The sequence below is a fragment of the Malaclemys terrapin genome, chromosome 14 (assembly GCF_027887155.1).
Source record: "Malaclemys terrapin pileata isolate rMalTer1 chromosome 14, rMalTer1.hap1, whole genome shotgun sequence".
Lineage (NCBI taxonomy): Eukaryota > Metazoa > Chordata > Testudines > Emydidae > Malaclemys > Malaclemys terrapin.
Genome location: NC_071518.1, coordinates 43039047 through 43066388, shown reverse-complemented (window position 1 = coordinate 43066388; position 27342 = coordinate 43039047). Strand labels below are relative to the sequence as shown.

Genomic DNA, 27342 nt, shown 5'->3' with positions numbered 1-27342 from the left:
TGGGAGCTGGGTGCAGGCTCTGAGCTGGAGCAAGGGGTAGGGGTGCAGGAGGGGGTGAGGGGTGCAGGATCTGGGCAGGGCTGCCCAGAGGATTCAGGGGGCTTGGGGCAAAGCAATTTTGACGGCCTCTTCCATAAAAAAAAGTTGCAATACTATAGTAACATGTATTTGAAAATGTAAAAAATAACTAGTGAAATACATTCAAAAATTAATTTGTAATAATTTGAAAATATACTAAATACATTATTTAAAAACATTAAATGCTTTAATGGTATGTATACATTTGCAATTACATAATGGGCTGTTGCTGGGTGATGGTTGGTGCCAATGGGCTGTTGCTGCCTAGGGGTGGTGCTGCTGTTGCCCAGGGCTGGGTGGGGAGCTGGGCTCTGGGTTGCGGGATGCCCGGCTCACAGGGGCTGGACTCAGGGCTGGGGTCAGGGCTCGGGGGGTGGGGTGGGGGGGTGCCCAGCTCACAGGGACTGGACTCAGGGCTGTGGGGACGGGGAGATGGGGTCAGGGGGGTGTCCGGCTCAGAGGGGCTGGGCTCGGAGCTGGGGGTCAGGGCTGTGGGGGGGGGGATGGTGTCGGGGGGGTGCCTGGCTCACAGGGGCTGGACTCAGGGTTGTGGGGAGATGGGGTCGGGGGGTGTCCGGCTCAGAGGGGCTGGGCTCGGAGCTGGGGGTCAGGGCTGTGGGAGGGATGGGGTCGGGGGTGCCCGGCTCACAGGGGCTGGGGTCAGGGCTGTGGGGAGATGGGGTCAGGGAGGTGTCCGGCTCAGAGGGCTGGGCTCGGAGCTGGGGGTCAGAGCTGTGGGGGGGGATGGGGTTGGGAGGGTGCCCAGCTCACAGGGGCTGGACTCAGGGCTGTGGGGAGGATGGGGTAGAGGGGGTGCCCAGCTCACAGGGGCTGGGGTCAGGGCTGTGGGGAGGATGGGGTAGAGGGGTGCCCAGCTCACAGGGGCTGGACTCAGGGCTGTGGGGAGGATGGGGTAGAGGGGGTGCCCAGCTCACAGGGGCTGGGGTCAGGGCTGTGGGAAGATGGGGTCAGGGAGGTGTCCGGCTCAGAGGGCTGGGCTCGGAGCTGGGGGTCAGAGCTGTGGGGGATGGGGATGGTGTTGGGGGGTGCCCGGCCCCTTACCATGCCGCTTACCCCCTCTCCCGGAGCCTCAGCGCGCCACATCCAGCGCTACAGCGGCCTGGTGTTTCCAGTGGGGCCTGAGCTCCTGCCGCTCAGCCGCAGCTCGCAGCCCCGCCCCCTTACCGGCTGAGACACTAGGGGATGGGGGAAGACGGAAGCGGGGGGAGCCTCCAACATACTTGTGGGGGCCCCGTGGGGCCGAGGGCCTGGGGCAAATTGCCCCACTTGCCCACCCCCCCGGGCGGCCCTGGCTCTGGGAGGGAGTTTGGGGATGGGAGGGGGTGTGGAGGGAGGGGTGCAGGCTCTGGGAGGGAGTTTGGGGGCAGTGTGTGTGGGAAAGGGGTGGGGGTGCAGGCTCTGGGAGGAGGTGGGCGGGTGCAGCACTTACCTAGGGCTCCTAGGCAGGGCGGGCTGGGGGGGCCTCCATCAGTTGCTACCCCCAGGCACTGCCCCCACAGCTTCCTACTGGCTGCAGGGGCACTTGCAGCGGGACACAGACCCCCCCCCCTCCGCCCCCAGGCTGCAGGGAGGGGCCGGCAGCCACCTGGAGCGAGCAGGAAGCTGCATTGCCAGTGGTGGGTGGGGGTCTTGGGCTGTTTTAAATCGCCCAGGGGATGCGCGGGGAAAGTGCCCGGGAGCAGAAGGTGGGGCCGAGGGAGAGACCCGGCCTCAAACAGTGCTGGAGCTGGGCCCCAGGCCAGTAATATTCCTGGTGCCCAGGCACCACGGGCCCATAGAACTCGCCGCCCATGAACAGGCATACATCAGAGCAGCCCAAAGTCTGCTCTAATTAATACTAGAAACTGACCCAGTGTCTAGAAGCTCCGAAACTGGAGAGGCACTGAGGTGACTTAAAAATCAATCTTTGCCCAACCGCCCAGGACTTGCACCTGCTGCTCCTTGACTGATCTGGTGAATCCTGCCCCCTAGTGTTTAAAGAAGTTTAAAATGACATGCTATAGCTCATAGAGAGGGGCTGATCTCTCTGGAGAGTTCTGGTCTCTAACTAAAAAGAAGAACAGGAGTACTTGTGGCACCTTAGAGACTAACAAATTTATTAGAGCATAAGCTTTCGTGGACTACAGCCCACTTCTTCGGATGCATATAGAATGGAACATATATTGAGGAGATATATATACACACATACAGAGAGCATAAACAGGTGGGAGTTGTCTTACCAACTCTGAGAGGCCAATTAATTAAGAGAAAAAAAACTTTTGAAGTGATAATCAAGATAGCCCAGTACAGACAGTTTGATAAGAAGTGTGAGAATACTTACAAGGGGAGATAGAATCAATGTTTGTAATGGCTCAGCCATTCCCAGTCCTTATTCAAACCGGAGTTGATTGTGTCTAGTTTGCATATCAATTCTAGCTCAGCAGTCTCTCGTTGGAGTCTGTTTTTGAAGTTTTTCTGTTGTAATATAGCCACCCGCAGGTCTGTCACTGAATGACCAGACAGGTTAAAGTGTTCTCCCACTGGCTTTTGAGTATTATGATTCCTGATGTCAGATTTGTGTCCATTAATTCTTTTGCGTAGAGACTGTCCGGTTTGGCCAATGTACATGGCAGAGGGGCATTGCTGGCACATGATGGCATATATCACATTGGTAGATGTGCAGGTGAACGAGCCCCTGATGGTATGGCTGATGTGATTAGGTCCTATGATGATGTCACTTGAATAGATATGTGGACAGAGTTGGCATCGGGGTTTGTTACAAGGATAGGTTCCTGGGTTAGTGGTTTTGTTCAGTGATGTGTGGTTGCTGGTAAGTATATGCTTTAGGTTGGGGGGTTGTCTGTAAGCGAGGACAGGTCTGTCTCCCAAGATCTGTGAGAGTAAAGGATCATCTTTCAGGATAGGTTGTAGATCTCTGATGATGCGCTGGAGAGGTTTTAGTTGGGGGCTGAAGGTGACAGCTAGTGGTGTTCTGTTATTTTCTTTGTTGGGCCTGTCTTGTAGGAGGTGACTTCTGGGTACTCGTCTGGCTCTGTCAATCTGTTTTTTCACTTCAGCAGGTGGGTATTGTAGTTTTAAGAATGCTTGATAGAGATCTTGTAGGTGCGTGTCTCTATCCGAGGGATTGGAGCAAATGCGGTTATATCTTAGAGCTTGGCTATAGACAATGGATCGTGTGGTGTGTCTTGGATGGAAGCTGGAGGCATATAGGTAAGTGTAGCGGTCAGTAGGTTTCCGGTATAGGGTGGTATTTATGTGACCATCGCTTATTAGCACAGTAGTGTCCAGGAAATGGACCGCTTGTGTGGATTGATCTAGGCTGAGGTTGATAGTGGGATGGAAATTATTGAAATCATGGTGAAATTCCTCAAGGGCTTCTTTTCCATGGGTCCAGATGATGAAGATGTCATCAATGTAGCGCAAGTAGAGTAGGGGCGTTAGGGGACGAGAGCTAAGGAAGCGTTGTTCTAAGTCAGCCATAAAAATGTTGGCATATTGTGGGGCCATGCGGGTACCCATAGCAGTGCCGCTGACTTGAAGGTATATATTGTCCCCAAATGTGAAATAGTTGTGGGTGAGGACAAAATCACAAAGTTCAGCCACCAGGTTAGCTGTGACATTATCAGGGATACTGTTCCTGATAGCTTGTAGTCCATCTTTGTGTGGAATATTGGTGTAGAGGGCTTCTACGTCCATAGTGGCCAGGATGGTGTTTTCTGGAAGATCACCGATGGATTGTAGTTTCCTCAGGAATTCAGTGGTGTCTCGAAGATAGCTGGGAGTGCTGGGAGTGTAGGGTCTGAGGAGAGAGTCTACATAACCAGACAAGCCTGATGTTAGGGTGCCAATGCCTGAGATGATGGGGCGTCCAGGATATCCAGGTTTATGGATCTTGGGTAGCAAATAGAATACCCCTGGTCGGGGTTCTAGGCATGTGTCTGTACAGATTTGTTCCTGTGCTTTGTCAGGGAGTTTTATGCTCTAATAAATTTGTTAGTCTCTAAGGTGCCACAAGTACTCCTGTTCTTCTTTTTGCGGATACAGACTAACACGGCTGCTACTCTGAAACCGGTCTCTAACTAGGTCCTTGTTAAATTAGCTTTTCCTCCTGCATTATTTCTTACCACACACTTTTATTTAAAAACAGCAACAACAAATGAGTGATGCGATCTGCCCTGTCCCTTTTTTCTTGAGGGCCAGAGCGAGAAGAGCCACAGACAACTTCCTGCATGAAAAGAAAAGCCACTAGATTCCGCCCATTGATGGCTGTAAAAGAGGAAACAGATTTGCAGAATTGCATAATCCTAAACTTTCGTCAGGGAGGAGGGGCCAAACTGGGAGAGAGACAAGCAGAGGGACTTTCTCGAAAGTTTACTATGATCCTCGGTAGGTCTCTCAAGAGACGGGATCAAGGACAGAAATAGCTTGGCAGGGGATCAGGTAAGTTTGGCTGTTTGATTGCTACGTTAAAGAGAGGAAGGAGCTTCGAACTGGGAAGTGCCAGGCTAATCTCTGAGGGAAAGAGAAACTGGTTACAATTTTCACTGTTAAGCCAAGCTGGTTGCCTGACATATTTACTATTCTTTCTACACGTCCGGATGGTTTGTTCCTGCAACCGCAATAAGGATTCTTTAAAATACAGCCAATTTTACAGTTACAATTTTAAAATGCTTCTGTTCAACCTCTGCCCTGACCGAGACACAAAGTACGGAGTTATTAGAGCCAGGCAGGCTCCTGGGATGGGCTACGGCTGCTTCCAGCCAGCTCTCTCTTTCCTGTGCCACTTTGGAGGAGTCTCTTCTGGCTGTAACCCCTTTGGTTAGCATCAAAAGTGAAAGAGAAGGCAGATGGTCAACAGAAGGGAAAGCAGCCAGAAAGGCTGCCTGGGATTCTGGTGAGCCGGTCCCTGGGGGTGGGCTCCTAACATGCAAATAATGGCTGAGAAAAGGGGTGGCTAAGCAGGGGCATACTGTGCCCTCAGAGGGCCAGCATGGAGCAAAGCATTACTCAGTTGTGACCGTATGGCCTGCTAGTGACAGGCTTCACAGGGAATACGCCTCACCCAGTGCACATTTGTCTGGGAGGAAGGGTGGGCGGATGGCAGCAAAGCAGGCCCCCTGATAAAAGGGCACATGTGGTCTATTCGTTTTGATGATGGCCAAGTCCCTGAGGTCCTTATTCTGTACTGACTTGGGCTAAACACCCACTGACTCCGCGGTGAGTTTCACCTGATTACAAAAATGAGTGGGGAGTGCATAGAGGGGCAAATCAGACCAGACTTTCAGTTAGTGTAAATCAGTGTAATTTCATTGAAAACAATAATGATTTACACCAGCTGAGGATCTGGCCCCTGGAGGCTATTACTGCTTTGAACAATGAAAGATAAAGTCATCCTATAGCAAGTCACACAGCAAGCAGGGTGTGCAGCCTCCTGGAGGGAATGTCCAAGGCACAGCAAACGTGTTTGTTTTGAGAATCAAGTATCAGAGGGGTAGCCGTGTTAGTCTGAATCTGTAAAAAGTAACAGAGGGTCCTATGGCACCTTTAAGACTAACAGAAGTATTGGAGCATAAGCTTTCATGGGTAAGAACCTCACTTCTTCAGATGCAAGTCTTGCATCTGAAGAAGTGAGGTTCTTACCCACAAAAGTTTATGCTCCAATACTTCTGTTAGTCTCAAAGGTGCCACAGGACCCTCTTTTGTCTTGAGAATGTAACTCAGTAACCTTGACACTGCATTGGTGTAGCATAGTGTCAGCTATAGAGTACAGTGCATTCATGTGTCAATTAATAGCCTTCCTACGCAGAGCATATTTCCTAGCAGCAGCGCAAAACATGGTGAGACATGATAGAATATAGTACATGATATCTAAAACGCAACTGTGAAGACGTATGGTAAATAAAGTAAAGTGCTCTGTTATAAGAATAAGGGAGGGAGGGAGAGATATAAAACACATGCTAGGCAAAGGTATTTTCAGAGTCTGTCTGGAAAAGTCTATGAGGAATGGGCAGATTGGTCTGGGAAAACATAAATATCAGAAACCCTTTCACCCCCTCTAATCTCTGAGGCCTGATTTTTAGAATTGTGCTTGCAAAAAGTGTGTGTGTTTAAAATGTAGACATGCCAATGTGGTAAGTGAACAGGATGCCCAATCCTGGCCCTTGTCCAGTTCTACAGCTAAGGTTTTGAAATATTTGGACACATCTTTGGCCCTTGCAGTTCCTGCCTTGGTTGGTGCATAGGGCTTCTACTACCAGCCTCAAAAGGGTTGGGTGGCTCAGACTAAATCGGCAGAAGAAGCTGGCTGCTAACAGGCTCATCCAAAATGAACCCCAACTGCAAACCTGGGGTGAAAGCCTGCACAAGCCCATGGCACCCTGAGGACTTAGGTTGGGCTTAAGCAGAACACTGGGGCTCATGCTAGCCCTCTGCATAGGCCTGAATTTCAGCTCCCTGGGAGGTTCAGGTGTCACTAGTCAGTGAGGCACAGGTACAGGGAGGCTGTTCCACACGGCAGGGATTGCAGAGGAGAAGGCACTTGCACCTAAAGGTAAGAAGGAACTGAGAGGGGATTTATCTAATATAAATCCTATCACTTCAAACAAAAGCATTAAAGGAAAATAACATCCTCTTTCCATGTCAAAGGGGTGGGGGATTTGCCATCACTGGCCATTTTTAAGTCAAGGTTGGATGGATGCTCTATCTCAAACAGCAGTTATTAGGAGGTAGGCCTGTGTGATACAGCAGGTTATAGTAGATGTCATAATGGTCCCTTCTGGTCTTGGGAGCTAGGAATCCCCAGCACAGGGAATGGCAAGTTATTGATGGATGAATCCCATTCCTTTCAGATATGGAGGTAGTAGAGAAGGTCCTGAGTGTGGCCCACATCATCTACGCCCAGTGCGAACAAGTGAAGTGCTGTAAACACCAGTGCCGCCGTCTTGTGTACCGCGTTCGCATCCTGCTGAGGCCTGTGGAGGTCCTCAGGGCACAGCCTCCAAAACAAATCTCCTCCCAGGTAGAAGAGACGCTGCAGCAGCTGCTGGAGACCTTGGAGAAGGCCCAGGAGCTGGTGAAGAAGTACAGCCAGACGAACTGGCTGCAGAAGTTCCTGAAAGCCAGCGATGTCATGGAAGAGTTTGCACGGGTGAACGAGCGCCTTGGGGATGCTGCTCAAGGGCTCTCACTCCTGCTTCAGGCTGAGCATAAACAGTCCTTCCTCGAGACCTTTCAGCGAGACACCCGCAGCAGGGAGGACAGCCAGGACACCAAGGATGACAAAGCCCTCTGGGAGGAGCTGCTCACAAGTGAATAGGCATTTTTAAGACTCTCACGTACCTTACAGTTGGGAATTAGCTGGGATGGCTGGAGCCAGCGTGTCTAGCTCCACTTCCCCTGGCTGCTGCAAGTTTCAGCTTTGGCCTGAGGGTTGCACATTCAAACAGGAACAGGTTAAGACTACAAGGGACCCAGATCAATGATGTGCCGTTTGTGTCACATTATTGTGATGTTGGTGATGCGGTTCTACCACTTCTGTGAGCCCTTCAAGAGCACAGGACCCAGAGCTATTCCTCTACCCTTGGTCCAACTGTACCAGCAGATCTATTGACAGGCTAGAGGGCACTGGTACCTACTACACATGGCACTGGTGTGACCACTGCTGGAATCTTGTGTCCAGTTCTAGTGCCAAACAACTGAAGAAGGATGTTGATAAATTGCAGAGGGGTCAGAGAAGAGCCACAAGAATGATTAAAGGATTAGAAAACCTGCCTGATAGTGATAGACTCAGGGAGCTCAATCTGTGTATTTTATCAAAGAGAAAGTTAAGGGATGACTTGATTACCATCTATAAGGACCTAGATGGGGAACAAATATTTAATAACAGGCTCTTCAGTCTAGCAGAGAAAGCTCTAACACGATCCAATGGTTGGGAGTTGAAGCCAGACAAATTCAAATGGAAATAAGGAGTTAATTAAGCAAGATTAATTAACCATTGGAACAATTTACCTGGGGTCATGGTGGATTCTCCATCAGACAATTTTAAAACCAAGATGGCATATTTCCCTAAAAGATCTGCCCTAGGGAGTATTGTGGGGCAGGTCTCTGGCCTGTGCTCTACAGAGGATCAGACTAGATGATCACAATGGTCCCTTCTGGCCTTGGAATCTCTGAATCTAAGAGAAACCTCAGGACTCTGGCTTCTCTGAAGTGATACACTCCAGGTCCAGAAGGGGCTGGGGTTGGACTGGGGTGGTGGGAAGCACAGCGCTAAGCTGTGACCTTGCAGCTGCAGATTCAGGTTTTAAAGTAGCAAAATAATGGCCCACAAGGAGGAGATGTTTGTCAGATGTGAACCAGGAAGTGACTGGTGCTGGAGGGTGGGATTTTCACAAAAGTCTATGTAACCTAGGAGATCCAAGTCCCATTGACTTTCAGTGGTCTCCTAAATTACAAAAGTGCTATTAAAAATGCCACCCTCAAACATTCCAAAAGATATTGGGGGCTGGCAGCTTTCTAAGACCTGGCACAGTGATGGAGGGGGCAATAGCTGCCTTGTATAGCACAGTTCTACTCTGAAAAGCCATGATGAAAAAATGGCCCCTTCACATTCAGCAGATCTGCTGCCTCTGTGTATCGGAGCCAGATTATTATGCTGACAATGATACGTTCTTTTGCTTTTTACTTCTGCGTTGGCCCTGCTGAATCAACACAGCTATGGGAGAAGGAGCTGGAGTTGATTCCTTCTTCTGCATCAGTGCTTAGGTACCATGGTGAGAGGTGTCTGAGAAAATGGATAGATTGGCTGCATTATTTACTATGTTCCAGTCAGTTACACTGAAGACAATTGGGCTGGGACAGGTGTTGCTGAGATCCTAATTTGGCTGGCAGGACTTTGAGTCTCAGTGTTGACATGTTTCAGAGTAGCGGCTGTGTTAGTCTGTATCCGCAAAAAGAACAGGAGTACTTGTGGCACCTTAGAGACTAACAAATTTATTTGAGCATAAGCTTTCGTGGGCTACAGCCCACTTCTCATGGAAGTGTTGACATGGAAGAAGGGAAGAGCCTAGCGTGATTCTCAGATCCAAGTTTGCAAGGCAGATATTTTCCCCTTCTACACTAAGCACACTGGCTCTGGAGTTGCTAAGAGAAAATAAACAAGGAGCCCGGCAGGGCCATTCTCATGGAGTCACTTTTCAGAGCAGAACTGCACTTTAAGCCGGGTGAAAATTTAACAGCGCGAAAGGCCAGTCCCACTAAACCTCTCTGGTAGCCCACACAGCCCAGTCTGAGGGCACACCCAGTCAGTCCCCTGGTGCCCAGACCATGTGGAAGGGTCATATGCCATGCAACAAGCATCCGTCCCACAAGTTCCTTTAACGACCTTGACTTTCTGCTTCTTCCTTTCCCCTAGGAAGTACAGTGACCAAAGATGCAGTGGATAACGTCCACAGTGATGTCAGACATGTGGGAACAAAGGTGGAGGATGTGGGAAGCAGGGTGGAAGAAGTTCGCCAAATGATGCAAAAGTGTAAGTTACCAGCAGGCCTCTCTCCCCTTGGGCACACCCCTCCCAGGGAAAGGGTGGGTTGTGAACTGTTGACAATGAATTGCAGATTCATCCTCCAGGCTCAGGGGCAGCACATTCACTGGAGGGATTTGCAGTCCTGATAGATCAGTTTAAGAATAGGTGGAGTACTTGATGCCTCCGTGGGCACCTTCCAAACTCAGCTCTGCTCCCCATGCTGGATGGCTCCTTATTTACCTTGTCAAGCCTGCAAAACCCCACACAACATCCATCCAAGGTCATCATCCTCCCCACAGCAGAAGCCTTCCCCAGTGTGGGTACCATGATGGGGAATGTGATGGGACGAATCATTAAAGGCTAGATCTCTCCACTGTGACAAAGCATCTGTGCTGCCTTTGCATCCCTCCCCCCACCCCTTCCAGGAGGGCAGGGCTGAACCACCTTCAAGGAGTTTCAGTACTGCTCCCTGCTGGCCACCCTGAGTCGTCAATGATGTGACTTCAGTTTGCTCCTTTATGTCTTGTCAGTGCTAAGAGCCAGACACAAGCAGACTCAGCAGTTCCCACCTGGCAGGGCACAGCATCACCCCCAGCCTACTAAGCTAGCTCCTGAGACCCAGCTCCTGCAATATAGTTCTGGTACCTTCTTGATATTGGGCATTAGTGACTTATGATAGGAGAGAAAGCAGGAATAGATGTGCTTTTAATGATAGCAGGAGTAATAGAAATGGGAGGAAATTTGATAGTCCAAAGTGCAAGCTCATGCACTTACGGACTAACTACTTGAATTATTGCTATAAGCTGGGGACATATCAGATGGAAGTGACAGAGGTGGAGAAAGACCTGGGTGTATGGGTTGATCACAGGGTGACTATAAGCTGCCAATGTGATGTGCTGTGAAAAAGGCTAAATCAATCCTAGGATGCAGCAAGCGAGATATTGCCAGTAGAGACAGGGAAGTGTTATTGCCATTATACAAAGCACTGGTGAGACCTCACCTGGAATACTGTGTGCAGTTCTGGTCTCCCATGCTTAAGAAAGATGAATTCAAACTGAAAAAGGAGCAGAGAAGGGTACTAGGATGATCTGAGGAATGGAAAACCTAACTTAAGAGAGGAGACTCAAGGAGCTTGGCTTCTTCAGCCTAACAAAACAAAGGCAGAGAGGAGATATAATTGCTGTCTATAAATAGATCAGCTAGATAAATACTAGGGAGGGAGAGAAGTTGTTTAACTTAAGGGTCAGTGTTGGCACAAGAACAAATGGCTATAAACTGGCCATCAACAAATTTAGGCTTGAAATTAGACAAAGGTTTCTTACCATCAGAAGAGTGAGGTTCTGGAACAGCCTCCCAAGGGAACACTGGGGGCCAAGAACTTAGCTTGTTTCAAGGCTGAGCGTGATAAGTTTATAGAGATGATAGTATGATGAGATTGCCTACAATGTGGCATATAGCCCATGCACTACTGCTGTTAGCAAATCTCCAATAGTAGGAGATGGGACACTAGATGGGGCAGGCTCTGAGTTACTACAGCGAATTTTTTCTACAGGTGTCTGGCTGGTGAGTCTCGCCAACATGCTCAGGGTCTAACTGATTGCTATAAGTGAGGTTGAGAAGGTATTTTCCCCATGGTCAGATTGGCAGGGACCCTGGAGTGTTTTCACTTTCCTCTGCAGCATGGGGCATGGGTCACTTGCTGGTTCGAACTAGAGTAAATGGTGGATTCTCTATAACATGAAGTCTTTAAATCAAGATTTGTGGACTTCAGTCACTCAGCCAGAGGTTATGGGCCTGCGATGTGCAGGAGGTCAGACTAGATGATCACAGAATCATAGAAGATTAGGGTTGGAAGAGACCTCAGGAGGTCATCTAGTCCAACCCCCTGCTCAAAGCAGGACCAACACCAACTAAATCATCCCAGCCAGGGCTCTGTCAAGCAGGGCCTTAAAAACCTCTAAGGATGGAGATTCCACCATCCCCTAGGCAACCCATTCCAGTACTTCACCACCCTCCTAGTGAAACTGTTTCCTAATAGCCAACCTAGACCTCCCCCACTGCAACTTGAGACCATTGCTCCTTGTTCTGTCGTCTGCCACCACTGAGAACTGCCAAGCTCGATCCTTTTTGGAACCCTCCCTTTAGGTAGTTGAAGGCTGCTATCAAATCCCCCCCTCACTCTTCTCTTCTGCAGACTAAACAAGCCCAGTTCCCTCAGCCTCTCCTCATAAGTCATGTGCCCCAGCCCCCTGATCATTTTTGTTGCCCTCCGCTGGACTCTTTCCAATTTGTTCACATCCTTTCTGTAGTGAGGGGCCCAAAACTGGATGCAATACTCCAGATGTGGCCTCACCCGTGCCGAATAATCACTTCCCTTGATCTGCTGGCAGTGCTTCTACTAATGCAGCCTAATATGCCGTTAGCCTTCTTGGCAACAAGGGCACACTGCTGACTCATAATGGTCCCTTCTGGCCTTAAAGTCTCAGTCTATGAGAAAAAGCCCTGAAATTTCACTGCATAGGTCTTGGTCTCCATTATGGTACAGCTGCAACTGCATATAGCAGCTTTATAGGACATGTGGAGCTCTCTCCACCCCACGTTCGTTTATCCAGAGACAAATCATGACAGGCCATTGTGTCTCCAAACTAGGGACATATGTGGGAAGATTCATAGATTCATAGATTATAGGACTGGAAGGGACCTCGAGAGGTCATCGAGTCCAGTCCCCTGCCCGCATGGCAGGACCAAATACTGTCTAGACCATCCCAAGATGCCATTGAATCATTACATCTGGATGCTGTGATGAGCACAGTATAAAAACTCATTGGCTAGATTAGATCAAGTGTCTTCATCCATACAACAAATTATGAACTAAGCAAGTTATTTCTCCTACAGGCTGGGAAGGCAGAGAGAGGCTTGGTCTGCACTTGAAAGTTATATCAGCATAGCTATATCAGTCAGGGATGTGAGGGGGAAAACCTCACCCTGACCGACACAGCTATGCTGACAAAAACCCCAGTATAGACACAGCTATGCTGATGAAAGCTGTTGACATAGTTAATGTCATTTGGGGAGATGGTATTTCTACACCAGCAGAAAAACTCCTTCTGTCATTGTACACTGCATCAGCAAAAGGGCTCTGTGCTGGCATGGACTCCATAGTGTAGCTGTAGACAGACAGAGGAAGAGATTTCTTATCAAGAACATCATCTAACACTCCCTCTCTTTGTTTCCCTTTGTCCCAGTGCAGGATGCAGTCATGAAAAAGGACAATGCTATTCCAAGAGAGGAAATCACTGAGATTAGGATGGAGGATCTCACTAAAACCTCATGGACCTTCCTGATGGACTCCAAAAGCCACACGCTCTACAAAGGAGAATTCTACAAGTACCCTGTTGCCATCAAAGTCTTCAAAAACCCTGTGATCACCTCCACCGAGTGAGTTATTCAGTGAAGGTCCCAACAAGAATGTAACTACTGAGGAGGGGATTGCTGTCATCCTCTCCCTCAATCATTGAGAAATGCCTTGATACTGAAGAAAGGGGGCTCTTCAGCTGGGAGACAACCTGGCCACTGACAAAGTAGCTTTGCTTCCTCCCTGCTAAAGTTGATAGCAAAACACTGCTACTCTCTGTGTGAGCCTGTCTGGCGTTATGCAACACTGCACGTATCCCAGAGTCCTTTATATAGCAGGGAGGGTGGAGTAAGAACCACAAAGATGAAGGAAGCCAAAAGCAGCAATCTAACTATAATAACTCAAACCAGGGGAGAGCAAACTACAGCCCAGGGGCTACATCTGGCCCTTCAGACGTTTTAATCTAGCCCTCCAGCTCCAGCCAGGGAGCAGGGTCGGGGGCTTGCCCCGCTTCGTGCATGCTGTGGCTCTGCACGGCTCCTGGAAGCAGCAGCATGTCCCGTCTCCAGCTCCTATGCATAGGGGCAGCCAGGGGGTTCCGCTCCACATGCTGCCCCTGCCCCAAGTACCGCCCCCACAGTTCCCATTGGCTGGGAACTGTGGCTAATGGGAGCTGCAGGGGTGGTGCCTGCAGACGTGCAGCGCTGCCTGGCCGTGCCTCCGTGTAGGAGCCAGAGGGGGGGACATGCCGCTGCTTCTGGGAGCTGCTTGAGGTAAGCGCCGCCCAGACCCTGCCCCCCTGACCCCTTCCCGTGCCCCGACACCCTGCCCAAGCCCTGATTCCCCCTAGCTGGAGTTCTCACCCTCTCCTGCACCCCAACCCCCAATTTTGTGAGCATTCATGGCCCGCCATACAATTTCCATATCCAGACGTGGCCCTTTGCCAAAAGGTTTGCCCACCCCGACTCAAACACTAGAACTTGTCCTGTGGGGAGAGGGCATGTCAGGCAGGATCCTGAGGTTGTCGCCTAGTCAGCCTGGAAAATGCAATGGGACCTGATTTCCAAAAACTGCAGCTCCAGGAAATGGATCCAAGGGACTTCATTGGAATTTACACACAAACAGAACATCCTTGTTGGATGCAGAAGGCCCACGTTGATAGGCTGTGGGAGAATTTAAGCCCATTACTCCTTTTAACTTAGTTTTCCTTCCCCAAAGATCAGGCCCCAAGTACTCACCAGCTGACACATCCCAGCATTCCTTCTGCTGGTGCCATCACATCTGCCATTCATCTTCGGACATAGCGTCTGCTATGGAGGGGGATGTGGGAGAGAGTGGTTTGCTTTCTTCCTCCCAATATTCAGAGGTTCTCTGCAGTTTTCAAGGAACCCTGGTGGGTGAAGGGTATTGAAAAGAAAATGCCAGGGGAATGGATGTGCATTACTCCTCACAAGCATGGACGCTGGGCTCCAGTGCCAATGAGTGATGGCTGCCACGTCACTAGCAAGGTGCATGCTGGGAAGTCTCACAGAGCAGGAAACCAGTGATCTCCTTAGGTGGCTACTGTTTAGAGAACTAGAAAGATAGCAAAATGCAGTTAAAGGGGGATATGTGTGTTTGCTCTCTGCTATACTTCAGCCTTGGGGAGGAAGCCTGGAGTGGGGTTGGAGGCCATGTCACCGGGATTAGCCCCACCGTTGGACTGTATTGGAGGAGGGGGCTGTCCCTGCCTCACCAGCTCCCACAGACCTGCTCTGCCCAGAGGCCTGATTGCTCTACTGCCTGTTGCAGGAAGGTGAGGGAGATTTTCAGGAAGGAGATTGAAACCATGAAGAAGTTTGAGTCTCCGAACATCCTTCGTATGTACGGTATCTGCATCGACGAGAGAGGTAAGGAACCCCAGGGTGGTGGGATCTCAGTCACTGACTCTCCACCGCATGCTCCCATTTCACCTCTTTGCACCCATCTCCTAGCACAGCATTTGTCACCCCTGCTGCTGCACAAGTGGAGGGGCCTGTGTGACAAAGTGGGAATGTTCTTAATGTTTTCTCCGAATACTGTGTGGGTGCCTCAGTTTCCCCTATGCATGTCTTAAGTATCAAGTATCTAGGTGGTGGGATAAGGGTGTGTGATTGTTGCAGAGCCCTAGAGGGCCAGTGTGATGCTGTCTGCACAGAGAATGGCCAACACCCTGTCTCCTGGCAACTGATGTCCTGGGCCCCTCCCCTGCAAAGGTACCAACTGAATGTGTTGGAGAACAAAGATCAGGTGGCCTCCTGGCCCGGGAAAGAGACAAAGGCCAGAGGAGGGGCTGGAGAGTTTCAGTTTGGAGTTGGCTGGGGAAAGAGAGGGAGGCCCAGACCCCCAGGGTCTGGCTTCCCTGCCCCCAAGATGGACCTGACTTAGGGGTCCGGTTTCTGTATCTACAAGCTCGGTTTTGAACTGTGTTCCTGTCGTCTAATAAACCTTCTATTTTACTGGCTAGCTGAGAGTCATGTCTGACTGCGGAATTGGGGTGTGGGGCCCTCTGGCTTCCCCAGGAGGCCCGCCCGGGCAGACTCACTGTGGGAATCACACGGTGTTGAAGGGGATGCTGAATGCTCCGAGGTCAGACCCAGGAAGGTAGAAGCTGCGTAAGCTTCTTGCCCTGGAGACAGTCTGCTCAAAGAGAGGAGGCTCCCCCAGAGTCCTGACTGGCTTCGTATGGAGTAGTTCCAGAGCATCGCCCGGTGACTCCGTGACAGCCTGAATTTATGAGTCCAGACATCAGGCCACACTGGTCACATCAAACGTGATACAGCCACGGTCCAGATGGGTATGATGAGATATGGCCAAAGCCAGCCAACAGGGATGGAAGGCCCATGATGTAATACCACAGCTGGCATGGCCAAGAAAATACCTGAAGGAATAGGGCCCTGCTCTGGCCACCCCTCTCCTAGGGTGACCAGATCACCAAAGACAAATATCGGGACGCGGGGGGAGGGGGGGGGGTGTGACGGGGGGGGGGCATGGCGGGGGGCGGGGCCAAAAAAAAAAAAAAAAACCTTCCTCCGCAAGCGCTGGAGGGAGGCCCCGGGAGACTCAGGGGAAGCGCGGGGCCGGGGTGAGTGAGAGCCCGGCCTGGCCCCGAGCAGGCAGGACTCAGTCGGGTGGTAGGGAGAGGAGGGGGGCGGCCCGCGGGGCCAGGCGGTGGCTGTTCTCACCCCCGGGCAGCGGGACTCGGGAGCAGCCGCTGCTGCAGCTCCCACTGCCGCGGGGGAGGAAGCGGCCATGGCGCTCCGCGGCTGCGGCTCTGGCGCCCCCGAACCCCCCGAGCCGGGGCCTGCTGCAGGGACCCAGCAGTGCACACGCTGGGCCCAGCCCCTGGCCAGTCGCGTCTGGGCTGCTGCCCAGCTGGTGCAATCCCGCGGCGGCCCCGGAGCGGGGGCAGCAGGCCCCAGCCCCCCCGTCCCGCTCGGGTCCCGCAGGGGAACGAACGGGGCTGGGCTGCCGATGCCTCCGCCCCGGGCCGCCGCGGGATTGCACCAGCTGGACAGAGCCCAGATGCGACTGGCCAGGGGCTGGGCCCAGCGTGCGCGCTGCTGGGTCCCCGCAGCAGGCCCCGGCTCGGGGGGTTCGGAGGCGCCGCAGCCGCGGAGCGCCATGGCCGCCTCCTCCCCCGCGGCAGTGGGAGCTGCAGCAGCGGCTGCTCCCGAGTCCCGCTGCCCGGGGGTGAGAACAGCCACCGCCTGGCCCCGCGGGCCGCCCCCCTCCTCGCCCTACCACCCGACTGAGTCCTGCCTGCTCGGGGCCAGGCCGGGCTCTCACTCACCCCGGCCCCGCGCTTCCCCTGAGTCTCCTGGGCCTCCCTCCAGCGCTTGTGGAGGGAGGGGGAATGGTGAGCCCGGGGAAGAGGCGGGGATTCGGGGAGGGAGCCAATCGGGGGAGGAGGGGGCAGAGTCGGGGCGGGGGGGGGGGGGTGCGAGCACTTCCGGGCTCTAGGCTCCGGGGCATTTCCTTGTTTGTCCAGTTGTCCCGACCGCATGTCGGTCGGGACGCGGGACAAACAAGGAAATATCGGGACGGTCCCGATAAAATCGGGACGTCTGGTCACCCTACCCTCTCCACAGGAATTCATGACTCCAATAGTACATATCCAGCAAAGTGGGTCACCTTGGAGCTGAGCTGTGTCTGCTTTTCATTCCCCAAAGTGACATGGGGCCAGCCTGTGGCTGAACCTTGCTCAGACTCCACAAGAAGGAAGGTACTGGGAGCTGTCTCCTACAGGAACAGTGCAATGTTATTTTAAGTAATGTGACAAAGTTCCTCCTCTACCTTGGTGGGTCCTGCACTTATTGGCAGATTTGCTCGCGTCACAGATTCACCCTGTGGGTCAGGAAACAGTCCAGAGACCCTCCCCTCTGGTAGAAGCTATAGTCTATATAGCTCTATATAGCTATAGAGTTAATTAGAGAGGCTTAATTGCCTCACCTGATTCTTAGCAGGTTAATTGGAGTCAGGTGGTCTATTAGCCTGGAGCAGCCCCTGCTCTGGTCACTTAGGGAACAGAAAACTACTTATCCAGTGGCCAGTATATCTCCCTTCTGCTACTCTGCTGTTACCAACTGGGCTGGGTCTATCAGTAACTAAACTATAGAATGAGCTAATGAATTATCTTTAATGATTTTACCTTTTTCCCCTATGTAGATTACTTTGTCTGCACTGAAGTTTTGAGACACAAACCAGTTCAGTGTATCTCTTATGAATGCACTAAAAGATTAAGCAAGTAGTTGGTGAAAAAATATCAGTTTAAGCAACATATGTCACTGCTTAATTTAACTTCTAATTGAACTAACCTAATTTACAATGGTCAAATTAAGGTTGTAATTGAAATAACGCACTGGTTCAATTTATTTGGTTCGCCAATTACTACAATTAGTAATGAATTCATATTGAACAAGTTTAGAAAACAATTCTTAAGGTTTTAGAGGAAAGTTACGGGGAGAAGCCATTCCCTTTTATTTAAGCCAGTTAGCTCAGAGCCTGTTACTTGCCTTTTAAGGAAGTGCGGCTCTTAAACGGATTTGCTGGTAACTTCCTTCTCGAGCTGCTGTCTTCCAGTAACTTCACTCTTCACAGAAATTACATCAAACTTTGGTTTATCTAGTCCAGCAGTGCTCAAACTGTGGGTCAGGACCCCAAAGTGGGCCTACATTAGACTTGCTGGGACCCAGGCAGAAGCTGAAGCCCGAACTCCACCCTGACCTGTCGCGTGAGGCTCGGGCTATGGGCCCCTCTCCCCAACACCCAGGGAGGCAGGGCTCGGGCTCCACTCCCTTCCGCTCCCCAGGGTCATGTAGTAACTTTGTTGTCAGAATGAAGTTTGAGAACCCCTGATCTAGTCTATTTCCCCTCCCCATTTTAACACAATTGCCTGCATCTTTCTGACAGCCTGGCACAGACACAGGATGATTGATAGAGTCCCACGCTTGTAGCGGCTTTAGAACAACCCTGGTTTGGAGATCTCTTACTGTTTAAAGAACAGCCTTAGGAATTTAGTGTTTACTTTGGGGGACAGCTAAGTGATCTGCAAAGAGATACACACATACTCTAAGTGTTGAAGTGATTCAAGCCTCCCTGAATTGCTCTACAATGGTTTTCGCAACTTCTACTTTTCAAACTCTTTAGCTCACGTGATTGGTCTTAGTTTGGAACAAAGCTGATTTTTACCAGTGGCTTTATCGATGATAAGATGTAACTTGGAGCTCTTTCACATGCAGTGGGGCAAGTTTGGTCTTTTCTCTCTCTGAGTTGTACTTCAGGCTTGGAATCTTTCACTTCCCCTTTTCTAGATGGCCAGTACTAGGAAGAGAGCAGGATACAACTCCAAATGTCATTAGTGGTACAAGAGACATCCTCCCCCACTTCTCTCTGCATAGTTAGCATTAGGTTTTGTGGGGATCACTGAATCGCCTACTCTGCTGCATGGGACACTCGTGTCCAATCAGAGATTCCAGCATGTCAGCTGTAGCTCATCATGGACCAATAATTCAGTATCTTGATCTGAGATCATAGTAGAAGATTCCAGTCTGAGGTGGACATTTTCTGGCAAAACCTGTTGGTGTTCACAAGCAGATGTCCTCTTTGTAAGCAGGACATGTGAGAGCCCAAAGTGAGAAGGAGTTGGAAACAGACCTCCATTTAATGGAATAAGGCTAAGTAAAATTATATATAATATAATACTTTGCTAAATATAATTAAAGGTTCATCATCAATTACTCTTTCATGCATTTCCACTCATTCCTTGTGACCATAAGCATGTCAAGGGAAAAGGGACACTGGGGGACCAAGCCCAGAGTGAGTGCATGGCCCATAGCAGTGCCCTGTCACCTAAAATAAAAGCTGCTTTAGCATTCTTTATACTAAACATCATTTAGCATTTGACCCAATAAAGTTGTATGAATATAGATGGAATATATGCGCCAAACATAACCCAATCATTGTCCAGCATTAAACAGGGTTAGACAAGATTTGAGATACAGAGACCTCAGCCTGCTTAATACCATGGCACACACACCATTAAAAATCCCTTGAACCTTTTTCTTACTGATACAGAAAAGAAGGAAAAACAGTTAAAGCCTTTGAAAAGCATTAAATAAGGGTTGTGTTGTAACAACATCTCTTGTTCCCTTTCCCTTTAGCTGGAGAGAGAAGGAAAAGCCCCATGTTTGACAAGCTCTTAGAAGGTATCAAAGGTGGTAATAACTGTCCTGTTGGGGAGAAGAGAAGCAGTTAGCTGCATTGGGCTGGAGCTGTTGTTGTTACGGTCTGATCCTGTCATCCCGGGAGGTGGTTGGGATTCAGCTGGAGCCGGTAGGGTGGCGATTTCCTCTGGGCCCCTCTCTCTGGCCCGTCCGGGCAGGACATGGCTCAGGATCAGGATGACAAAGGCTCCAGGGCCCAGCGGGAGTGGCAGCCATGGCAGTGAAGCTCACTCCAATAGCCAAGTAGTGAACTCAGTTCTGGCCCGTGGTCACTACGCTCCTTCACCTCAGTGCTCCTTCCTGGTGGGCCAGTCACAGCTGCAGTCTCCAAGCTCTACTGAGCAGAGAGGCTGCTCCCTGACAGCTCCCTGTGGGGCTCAAGCCACCCCACAAGGGCCAGGGAGGAGGCAGCGCAATAGTTTCACTCTTATCTCCCTGCACCAGCCCATGAAGCTGGCTAGCCGTGGAAGGGATCATGCGCTGTACCTGCCTGGTGGAAAGTTCAGGAGGCACTGCTTCCCTGAGCACACCGCCTCCTTGTGCTCCCACTGGGGCGGGGCAGCTCCGTACCACCCCTACTCACAGCTATAAGGCACAGTCGAGCCCCAGGTAAATATGGATAATAGGTAAATTAAGGGGACAGCTCAGCCCGTGTGGACTGTGCAGTGTGAATGGAGGTGGCAGAATCAGGCCCTTGATAAGTTGGGGACGGGGAATTAAATGGCAGCAGAAGAGATTAAAAAGGTGTGTTTTCTGGTTTTTACACCTGTGCTCAGTCCCAAGGCCCTGGCACATCATGTTTACTGGGGTCCCACCCTCTCCCATTTCACTTTATTTTTACACAGATGTTACAGATGTTTTGGGAGCCCCCCGAGCTCGGGTTTCCGATACCATTGTGCCCCCCTTTCCTCCCTCCTCTCAGCCTGGCCTGAGCAATCAATAATTTGTGGAGGCTTTTTAGTGATAGCAATATTAACCTCCTTCATTAGCTGCCTGGGGCATTTCTGACTGCTTGTCAGGTGGCCATGTGTAAACCTTATGAAAAATTCTTCCCAGTTACATCTGAGCAACTCCAGGGAAGTCACTGGGGTTGCCTGGGTACAGGAGTCAGGTCTGGTCTCTTGGGAGTGGACAACAGGGGATGGATCACTTGGTGATTGCTTGTTCTGCTCATTCCCTCTGAAGCACCTGGTGTTGGCGACTGTTGGAAGACAGCATGCTGAGCAAGATGAACCATTAATCTGACCAGTATGGCCATTCTTATATTTCTTATTTCCCACAATATGGGCATGTCAAAGGGCCATGAGAACTATCACTCTTGAATTTCCTGACAATGCTTGATTTGAACTGTGCAGAGTTAAAGTTGTGTTAATCCAGGATTCTGCATTTCTAATGGAGAATGAAGTAAACACGAGTTGTCTCAGCTCAGGTCACCATTCACTGGGCTTCTGTTCTGATCAGGTTCGAGCCCTTGTTTCTCCATTGTCATGGAGTACTGTGAAAAGGGGACCCTGCGGGATGTGCTGACAAGGAAACCCCAGCTCCCCTGGGAGACTCGCATTCAGATGGCACTAGATGCGGCCAGAGGCCTATACAGGTATGTCATGGGGCCAGTGGCCCTTCAGGAGAATTAGAGCCCAACTGGCCCAAGATCAGGGCCGGCACCAGGCACCAGCGTACCGAGCAGGTGCTTGGAGTGGCCACTTCGGAGAGGGGCAGCACGTCCAGCTGTTCGGCAGCAATTCGGCGGACAGTCCCTCACTCCTGCTCGAAGCGAAGGACCTCCTGCCGAATTGCTGCCGCAGATCGCGATCGCGGCTTTTTTTTTGTTTGTTTGTTTGGCTGCTCGGGGCGGCCAAAACCCTGGAGCCGGCCCTGCCCATGATGGCCCTGTGGGCTGCACCTGGGAGCAATCAGGTGCTCCTGGGAGTGCCCTTTAGTTAATTAGAATTGAAACAGCTGAATTAGCAGGGGGCTATGACAGTATAAAAAGGAAGTTGCCTGAGGGAAAGGAAGCCATCCCTGGCAGTCTATAGCTGGCTCTAGGAAGGGAGTGGGAAGGCTGAAGGATATGCTGTAAAAGGAAAGAGACCCCCTAGAGTGAAGCTAGTCACTGAGAAGTTAGTGCTCTGAGGAACAGTAGCTAAACCCCAGCATGGGCAGGACCAGAGCAATGGAATCTGAGAGACAAGAGGGGCTTTTTGGCAACTGACTGGTCAGAAGAAGCAAGAGACTCTGATAAGGAAGAAACAAAGCTTTGGACAATTCTCTGATGTTGGCTCAGTGGTTGTGGGTAAATGAAGATTCCCCTGAATAAGGGAGAGGCAAAGACTGAGTCAAGATATATTTAATATGATAAAAAGGGGAAACTGAGGCATAGCATGGCATCTGGGTCTGTGACAAGGTACCAAGCATGACTGAAGACAAGTGAATTCATTTTCTGATGTCCCGCTATATGCCTGAATTGGTTTCATCTATAGGAGAGCAAAGGTGGATGGGGTGTGGATACTGTGGGTAAAGTATCCCTCACCATCCACAAAGCCCATGACAGGCAGTTGGAGAAGTGATGGGAGGATGGGTTTAGATAAGAAAGTGCCCAGATTCTCAGATGCCTTTGGCTTGTGAATCTGGCCTGAAGCCTGGTAGGAAAAGCCTTTCTCCTGAGATACCTGGTGCTGCTGCTTCCAGAAGTACCTTATAGAGCATCAGTAGGACTACTGCCCAGTAACAGACTGGTTACTGCCCACTGGTCCTAGGCTGCTCTGACAATGGCATTCGCTGGTTTGCCACTTTACAGGCAAAAAATTATTGTCTTGTAGTCATTGGAAAGGTCTGATTTGTGGTTGTTGTCCCAGAATAACTAGGCACACCAGGAATGTGGCTTCTGAATTCTCAGTAGTGTCCAAAGGTCCGTCCTTGTGGCTGTTCTGGGTGGGAGCAGAGGAAGGGAAGGTAGCAATGGATCCATTGCTAATGTTTTCTGCTCTTGGTTCTGACTGACCGTAGGTTGCACCAGACGGGGGAGAAGTCTAAATTGCATGGATGCATCAATAGTACCAAGTTCCTAGTTGCTAAAGGTTACTGTGTGAAGGTAAGAGCTGTCTTTTGAGAAGACTTTTTGAGAGGTTTGAAAGCTTTTGTGGCTATCTATTCCATCTCTCCTTTCCTCCCTCCGGTAACACCTCAAGCATCTATTGTTTCAGTGCTAATTTACTATGCAGATGGGACACCTGAATTATATGGCCAACCCCCTACTATGCAGTCTTCTCCCATCCCCCCAAACTCTCTTCCCCTTTCCAGCCCGCCTCCCAGGACAGTATGAGCAGCACAGGAGTCTGTTTGTTTATTTAGATGTTAACTTCAGGCTGTTCTACACAGTCCCCAAATTTTTAACATGCAGCTGTTTTTTTATATTGAAAATGCACTGCTGCATTGCAGACTCTGATGGGGAATTCCCTCTTGACTTTAATGGGAATATTGGATGAACATCATCTCTGAAAAGCAGGCTATGTTGTTGTTTATTATTTGGTATTACTGTAGTGCACAGGAGCCCTCCTTGTGGATCAGGACCCCTTGTGCCAAGTGATGTACAAACACCGAACAAAAGGATGGCCCCATCTCCATGCTTATTTAGCTACCTAAATATGGATGTGTGTCAGTGTGTGCCTAGCTTTAATTCCCCAGGTTTGCAAATATGGGCCTCAGTGAAAACGTTTCCATCAGCTCTTCATGCAGGGATAGCAGCTGATTATTGAGGTTGCAGGAACAAACCATCCCGATGTGTAGAAAGAATAGTAAATATGGCAGGCGACCAGCTTGGCTAAACAGTGAAATCCTTGCTGATCTTAAACACAAAAAAGAAGCTTACAAGAAGTGGAAGATTGGACAAATGACCAGGGAGGAGTATAAAAATATTGCTCAGGCATGCAGGAGGGAAATCAGGAAGGCCAAATCACACTTGGAGTTGCAGCTAGCAAGAGATGTTAAGAGTAACAAGAAGGGTTTCTTCAGGTATGTTAGCAAGAAGAAGAAAATCAAGGAAAGTGTGGGCCCCTTACTGAATGAGGAAGGCAACCTAGTGACCGAGGATGTGGAAAAAGCTAATGTACTCAATGATTTTTTTGCCTCTGTCTTCACGCACAAGGTCAGCTCCCAGATTGCTGCACTGGGCAGTACAGCATGGGGAGAAGGTGACCAGCCCTCTGTGGAGAAAGAAGTGGTTCGGGACTATTTAGAAAAACTGGACGTGCACAAGTCCATGGGGCCGGATGCGCTGCATCCGAGGGTGCTAAAAGAGTTGGCGGGTGAGATTGCAGAGCCATTAGCCATTATTTTTGAAAACTCATGGCGATCGGGGGAGGTCCCAGATGACTGGAAAAAGGCTAATTTAGTGCCCATCTTTAAAAAAGGGAAGAAGGAGGATCCGGGGAACTACAGGCCAGTCAGCCTCACCTCAGTCCTAATTGCTTTCTATGATGAGATAACTGGCTCTGTGGATGAGGGGAAAGCAGTGGATGTGTTATTCCTTGACTTTAGCAAAGCTTTTGATATGGTCTCCCACAGTATTCTTGCCGCCAAGTTAAAGAAGTATGGGCTGGATGAATGGACTGTAAGGTGGATAGAAAGCTGGCTAGATCGTCCGGCTCAACGGGTAGTGATCAATGGCTCCATGTCTAGTTGGCAGCCGGTTTCAAGCGGAGTGCCCCAAGGGTCGGTCCTGGGGTCGGTTTTGTTTAATATCTTTATTAATGATCTGGAGGATGGTGTGGACTGCACTCTCAGCAAGTTTGCAGATGACACTAAACTAGGAGGCGTGGTAGATACACTAGAGGGTAGGGATCGGATACAGAGGGACCTAGACAAATTGGAGGATTGGGCCGAAAAAAACCTGATGAGGTTCAACAAGGACAAGTGCAGAGTCCTGCACTTAGGACGGAAGAATCCCATGCACTGCTACAGACTAGGGACCGAATGGCTAGGAAGCAGTTCTGCAGAAAAGGACCTAGGGGTCACAGTGGACGAGAAGCTGGATATGAGTCAACAGTGTGCTCTTGTTGCCAAGAAGGCTAACGGCATTTTGGGCTGTATAAGTAGGGGCATTGCTAGCAGATCGAGGAACGTGATCGTTCCCCTTTATTCGACATTGGTAAGGCCTCATCTGGAATACTGTGTCCAGTTTTGGGCCCCACACTACAAGAAGGATGTGGAAAAATTGGAAAGAGTCCAGCGGAGGGCAACAAAAATGATTAGGAGTCTGGAGCACATGACTTATGAGGAGAGGCTGAGGGACATGGGATTGTTTAGTCTCCAGAAGAGAAGAATGAGGGGGGATTTGATAGCAGCCTTCAACTACCTGAAGGGGGGTTCCAAAGAGGATGGAGCTCGGCTGTTCTCAGTGGTGGCAGATGACAGAACAAGGAGCAATGGTCTCAAGTTGCAGTGGGGGAGGTCCAGGTTGGATATCAGGAAAAACTATTTCACTAGGAGGGTGGTGAAACACTGGAATGCGTTACCTAGGGAGGTGGTGGAGTCTCCTTCCTTGGAGGTTTTTAAGGCCCGGCTTGACAAAGCCCTGGCTGGGATGATTTAGCTGGGAATTGGTCCTGCTTTGAGCAGGGGGTTGGACTAGATGACCTCTTGAGGTCCCTTCCAACTCTAATATTCTATGATTCTATAAGACAAGCTGCCACAAGCCAGGTGAGGAGGCATGGCATGAGGAAGAGGAGAAGCAGAACTGAGGAATGACGGAGTATTGTAATAACAAAATTGGATCTTCACTTCAAACAAACCCCACAGCAGCGCGTTTCTGAGCCCAGGTCTGCAGACTCGGGCTCGCACTACGGCACAACACGTGGCTGGGTCGTCATTCTGGATCCAGTTGGAGCTCAGGCTCTGAAGCTTCGGGAGGGAGATGGGTTTCAGAGTCCAAGTTCCAGCCTGAGCCTGAGCGTTTACATGGCTATCTTTAGCGCTGCAGCATGAGCCCGAAACCGTAGGCCTTACTCTGGGACTCGCTGCAGTGGGATGTTTTTGTTTTTTCAGTGCAGACGTACCCTAAAAGCCCCATCCCTGGTACCAAACATGTACCCTCTTCATGGTTCGGGAAGGACATATCAAGTGGGGTGTTCTATTCAGTATCTTAGAAACAATTTGGACAGTGGCATAGAAAGTGAAAAGTTTGTGGCCAATACCAAGCTGGGTGGGGTTGCAAGTGCTTTGAAGGACAGGATTAGAATTCAAAATGATCTCGACAAACGAGAGAAATAGTCTGAAATAAATAGGATGAAATAAAATAAGGACAAATGCAAAGTACTACAATAAGGAAGGAATAATCAGTCCCACTAATACAAAGTGGGAAATCACTGCCTAGGAAGGAGTGCTACAGAAAAGGATCTGGGGGTTATAGTGGATCACAAACTAAATGAGTCAATGTGATATTGTTGCAAAAAAAGCAAACCTCATTCTGGAATATATTAGTAGGACATGTAAGCATGACACAAGGAGTAATTCTTCCACTGTACTCAGCACTGATAAGGCTTCAACTGGAGTATTGTGTCTAGTTTTGGGTATCACACTTTGGGAAAGATGTGGCAATGGTCCAGAGGAGAGCAACAAAAATGATTAAAGGTCTAGAAAGGGGGATAGCTCAGTGGTTTGAGCACTGGCCTGCTAAACCCAGGGTTGTGAGCTCAATCCTTGAGGGGGCCATTTAGGGATCTGGGGCAAAAACCAGTCTGGGGACTGGTCCTGCTTTGATGACCTCCTGAGGTCCTTTCCAACCCTGATATTCTATGAAAACATGATCTATGAGGAAAGATGGGGGGAATGGGTATGTTTAGTCTGGAGAAGAGAGGACTGAGGTGGGAACACAACAGTCTTCAAGTACATAAAAGGCTGTCCTAAAGAGGAGGGTGATAAATTGTTCACCTCAACCACTGAGGACAGGAGAAGTTAAATTGCAACAAGGGAGATTTAAGATAAACGTTAGTAAAAATGTCCTATCAGGGTAGCTAAGCATGGGAATAAATTACCTAAGGAGGTCACAGAATCTCCTTCATAAGAGGTTGGACAGAGACCTGTCAGGGATGGCCTAGACAGTGCAGGGGATTGGATGAGATCAGTGGTTTTCAAACTTTTTAAGCTGCGAACCGCTTTACAAATAATGTAATCTGCTGCATGCCCCCATCTGAGATAGGGTCATAATATACCTATGATTAGATAGCTCACTTTATTTAGAAAATTGGCAGTCTGCCATTACAGGAGTTTTCTCGTGAAGCCCCTGACGAGAGTATGAGGACCCCACTTTGAAAACCACTAGACTAGATGATCTGTCAAGGTCTCTTCCAGTCTTACATTTCTATGTTTTATCTGCATCCTTGAGGATCTCTGCTTCTAGCCCCTTTTTAATCTTATCCATATTGTGTCCATTATATCTCCATACAAGGCTTAGATGAGACCGCTTCTTTCCATCACTTGGCCAGAGGGGATCATGGTGGTGCACCAGGAAACACTGCCTCTCCCTTGTTTCTTCCTTCTCAATATGGAGCCAAGCACATCATCCTTACATTTATAAGACCCAGGAGTGGGAATCAAACCCATGACCTCCTGCATGGCAAAGCAAG

At 49.9% G+C, this 27342-nt stretch overlaps 1 protein-coding gene across 2 annotated transcripts in view; it reads left to right on the top strand.

The window, feature by feature from the left end:
* Positions 1–4449: 4449 nt before the first annotated feature.
* Positions 4450–27342, top strand: part of MLKL (mixed lineage kinase domain like pseudokinase) — a 30927-nt gene continuing 8034 nt past the window's right edge. Inside the window, exons 1-8 of one of the 2 annotated variants that reach the window (XM_054048523.1) lie at positions 4450–4539; positions 6948–7406; positions 9512–9628; positions 12868–13060; positions 14769–14866; positions 19658–19702; positions 21182–21317; positions 22727–22811. In XM_054048523.1, the coding sequence (XP_053904498.1) occupies positions 6950–7406; positions 9512–9628; positions 12868–13060; positions 14769–14866; positions 19658–19702; positions 21182–21317; positions 22727–22811 (1131 nt within the window). In that variant the 5' untranslated portion in view covers positions 4450–4539; positions 6948–6949. The remainder of the gene's footprint in view (positions 4540–6947; positions 7407–9511; positions 9629–12867; positions 13061–14768; positions 14867–19657; positions 19703–21181; positions 21318–22726; positions 22812–27342) is intronic. The other variant, XM_054048524.1, reaches the window with a different exon arrangement.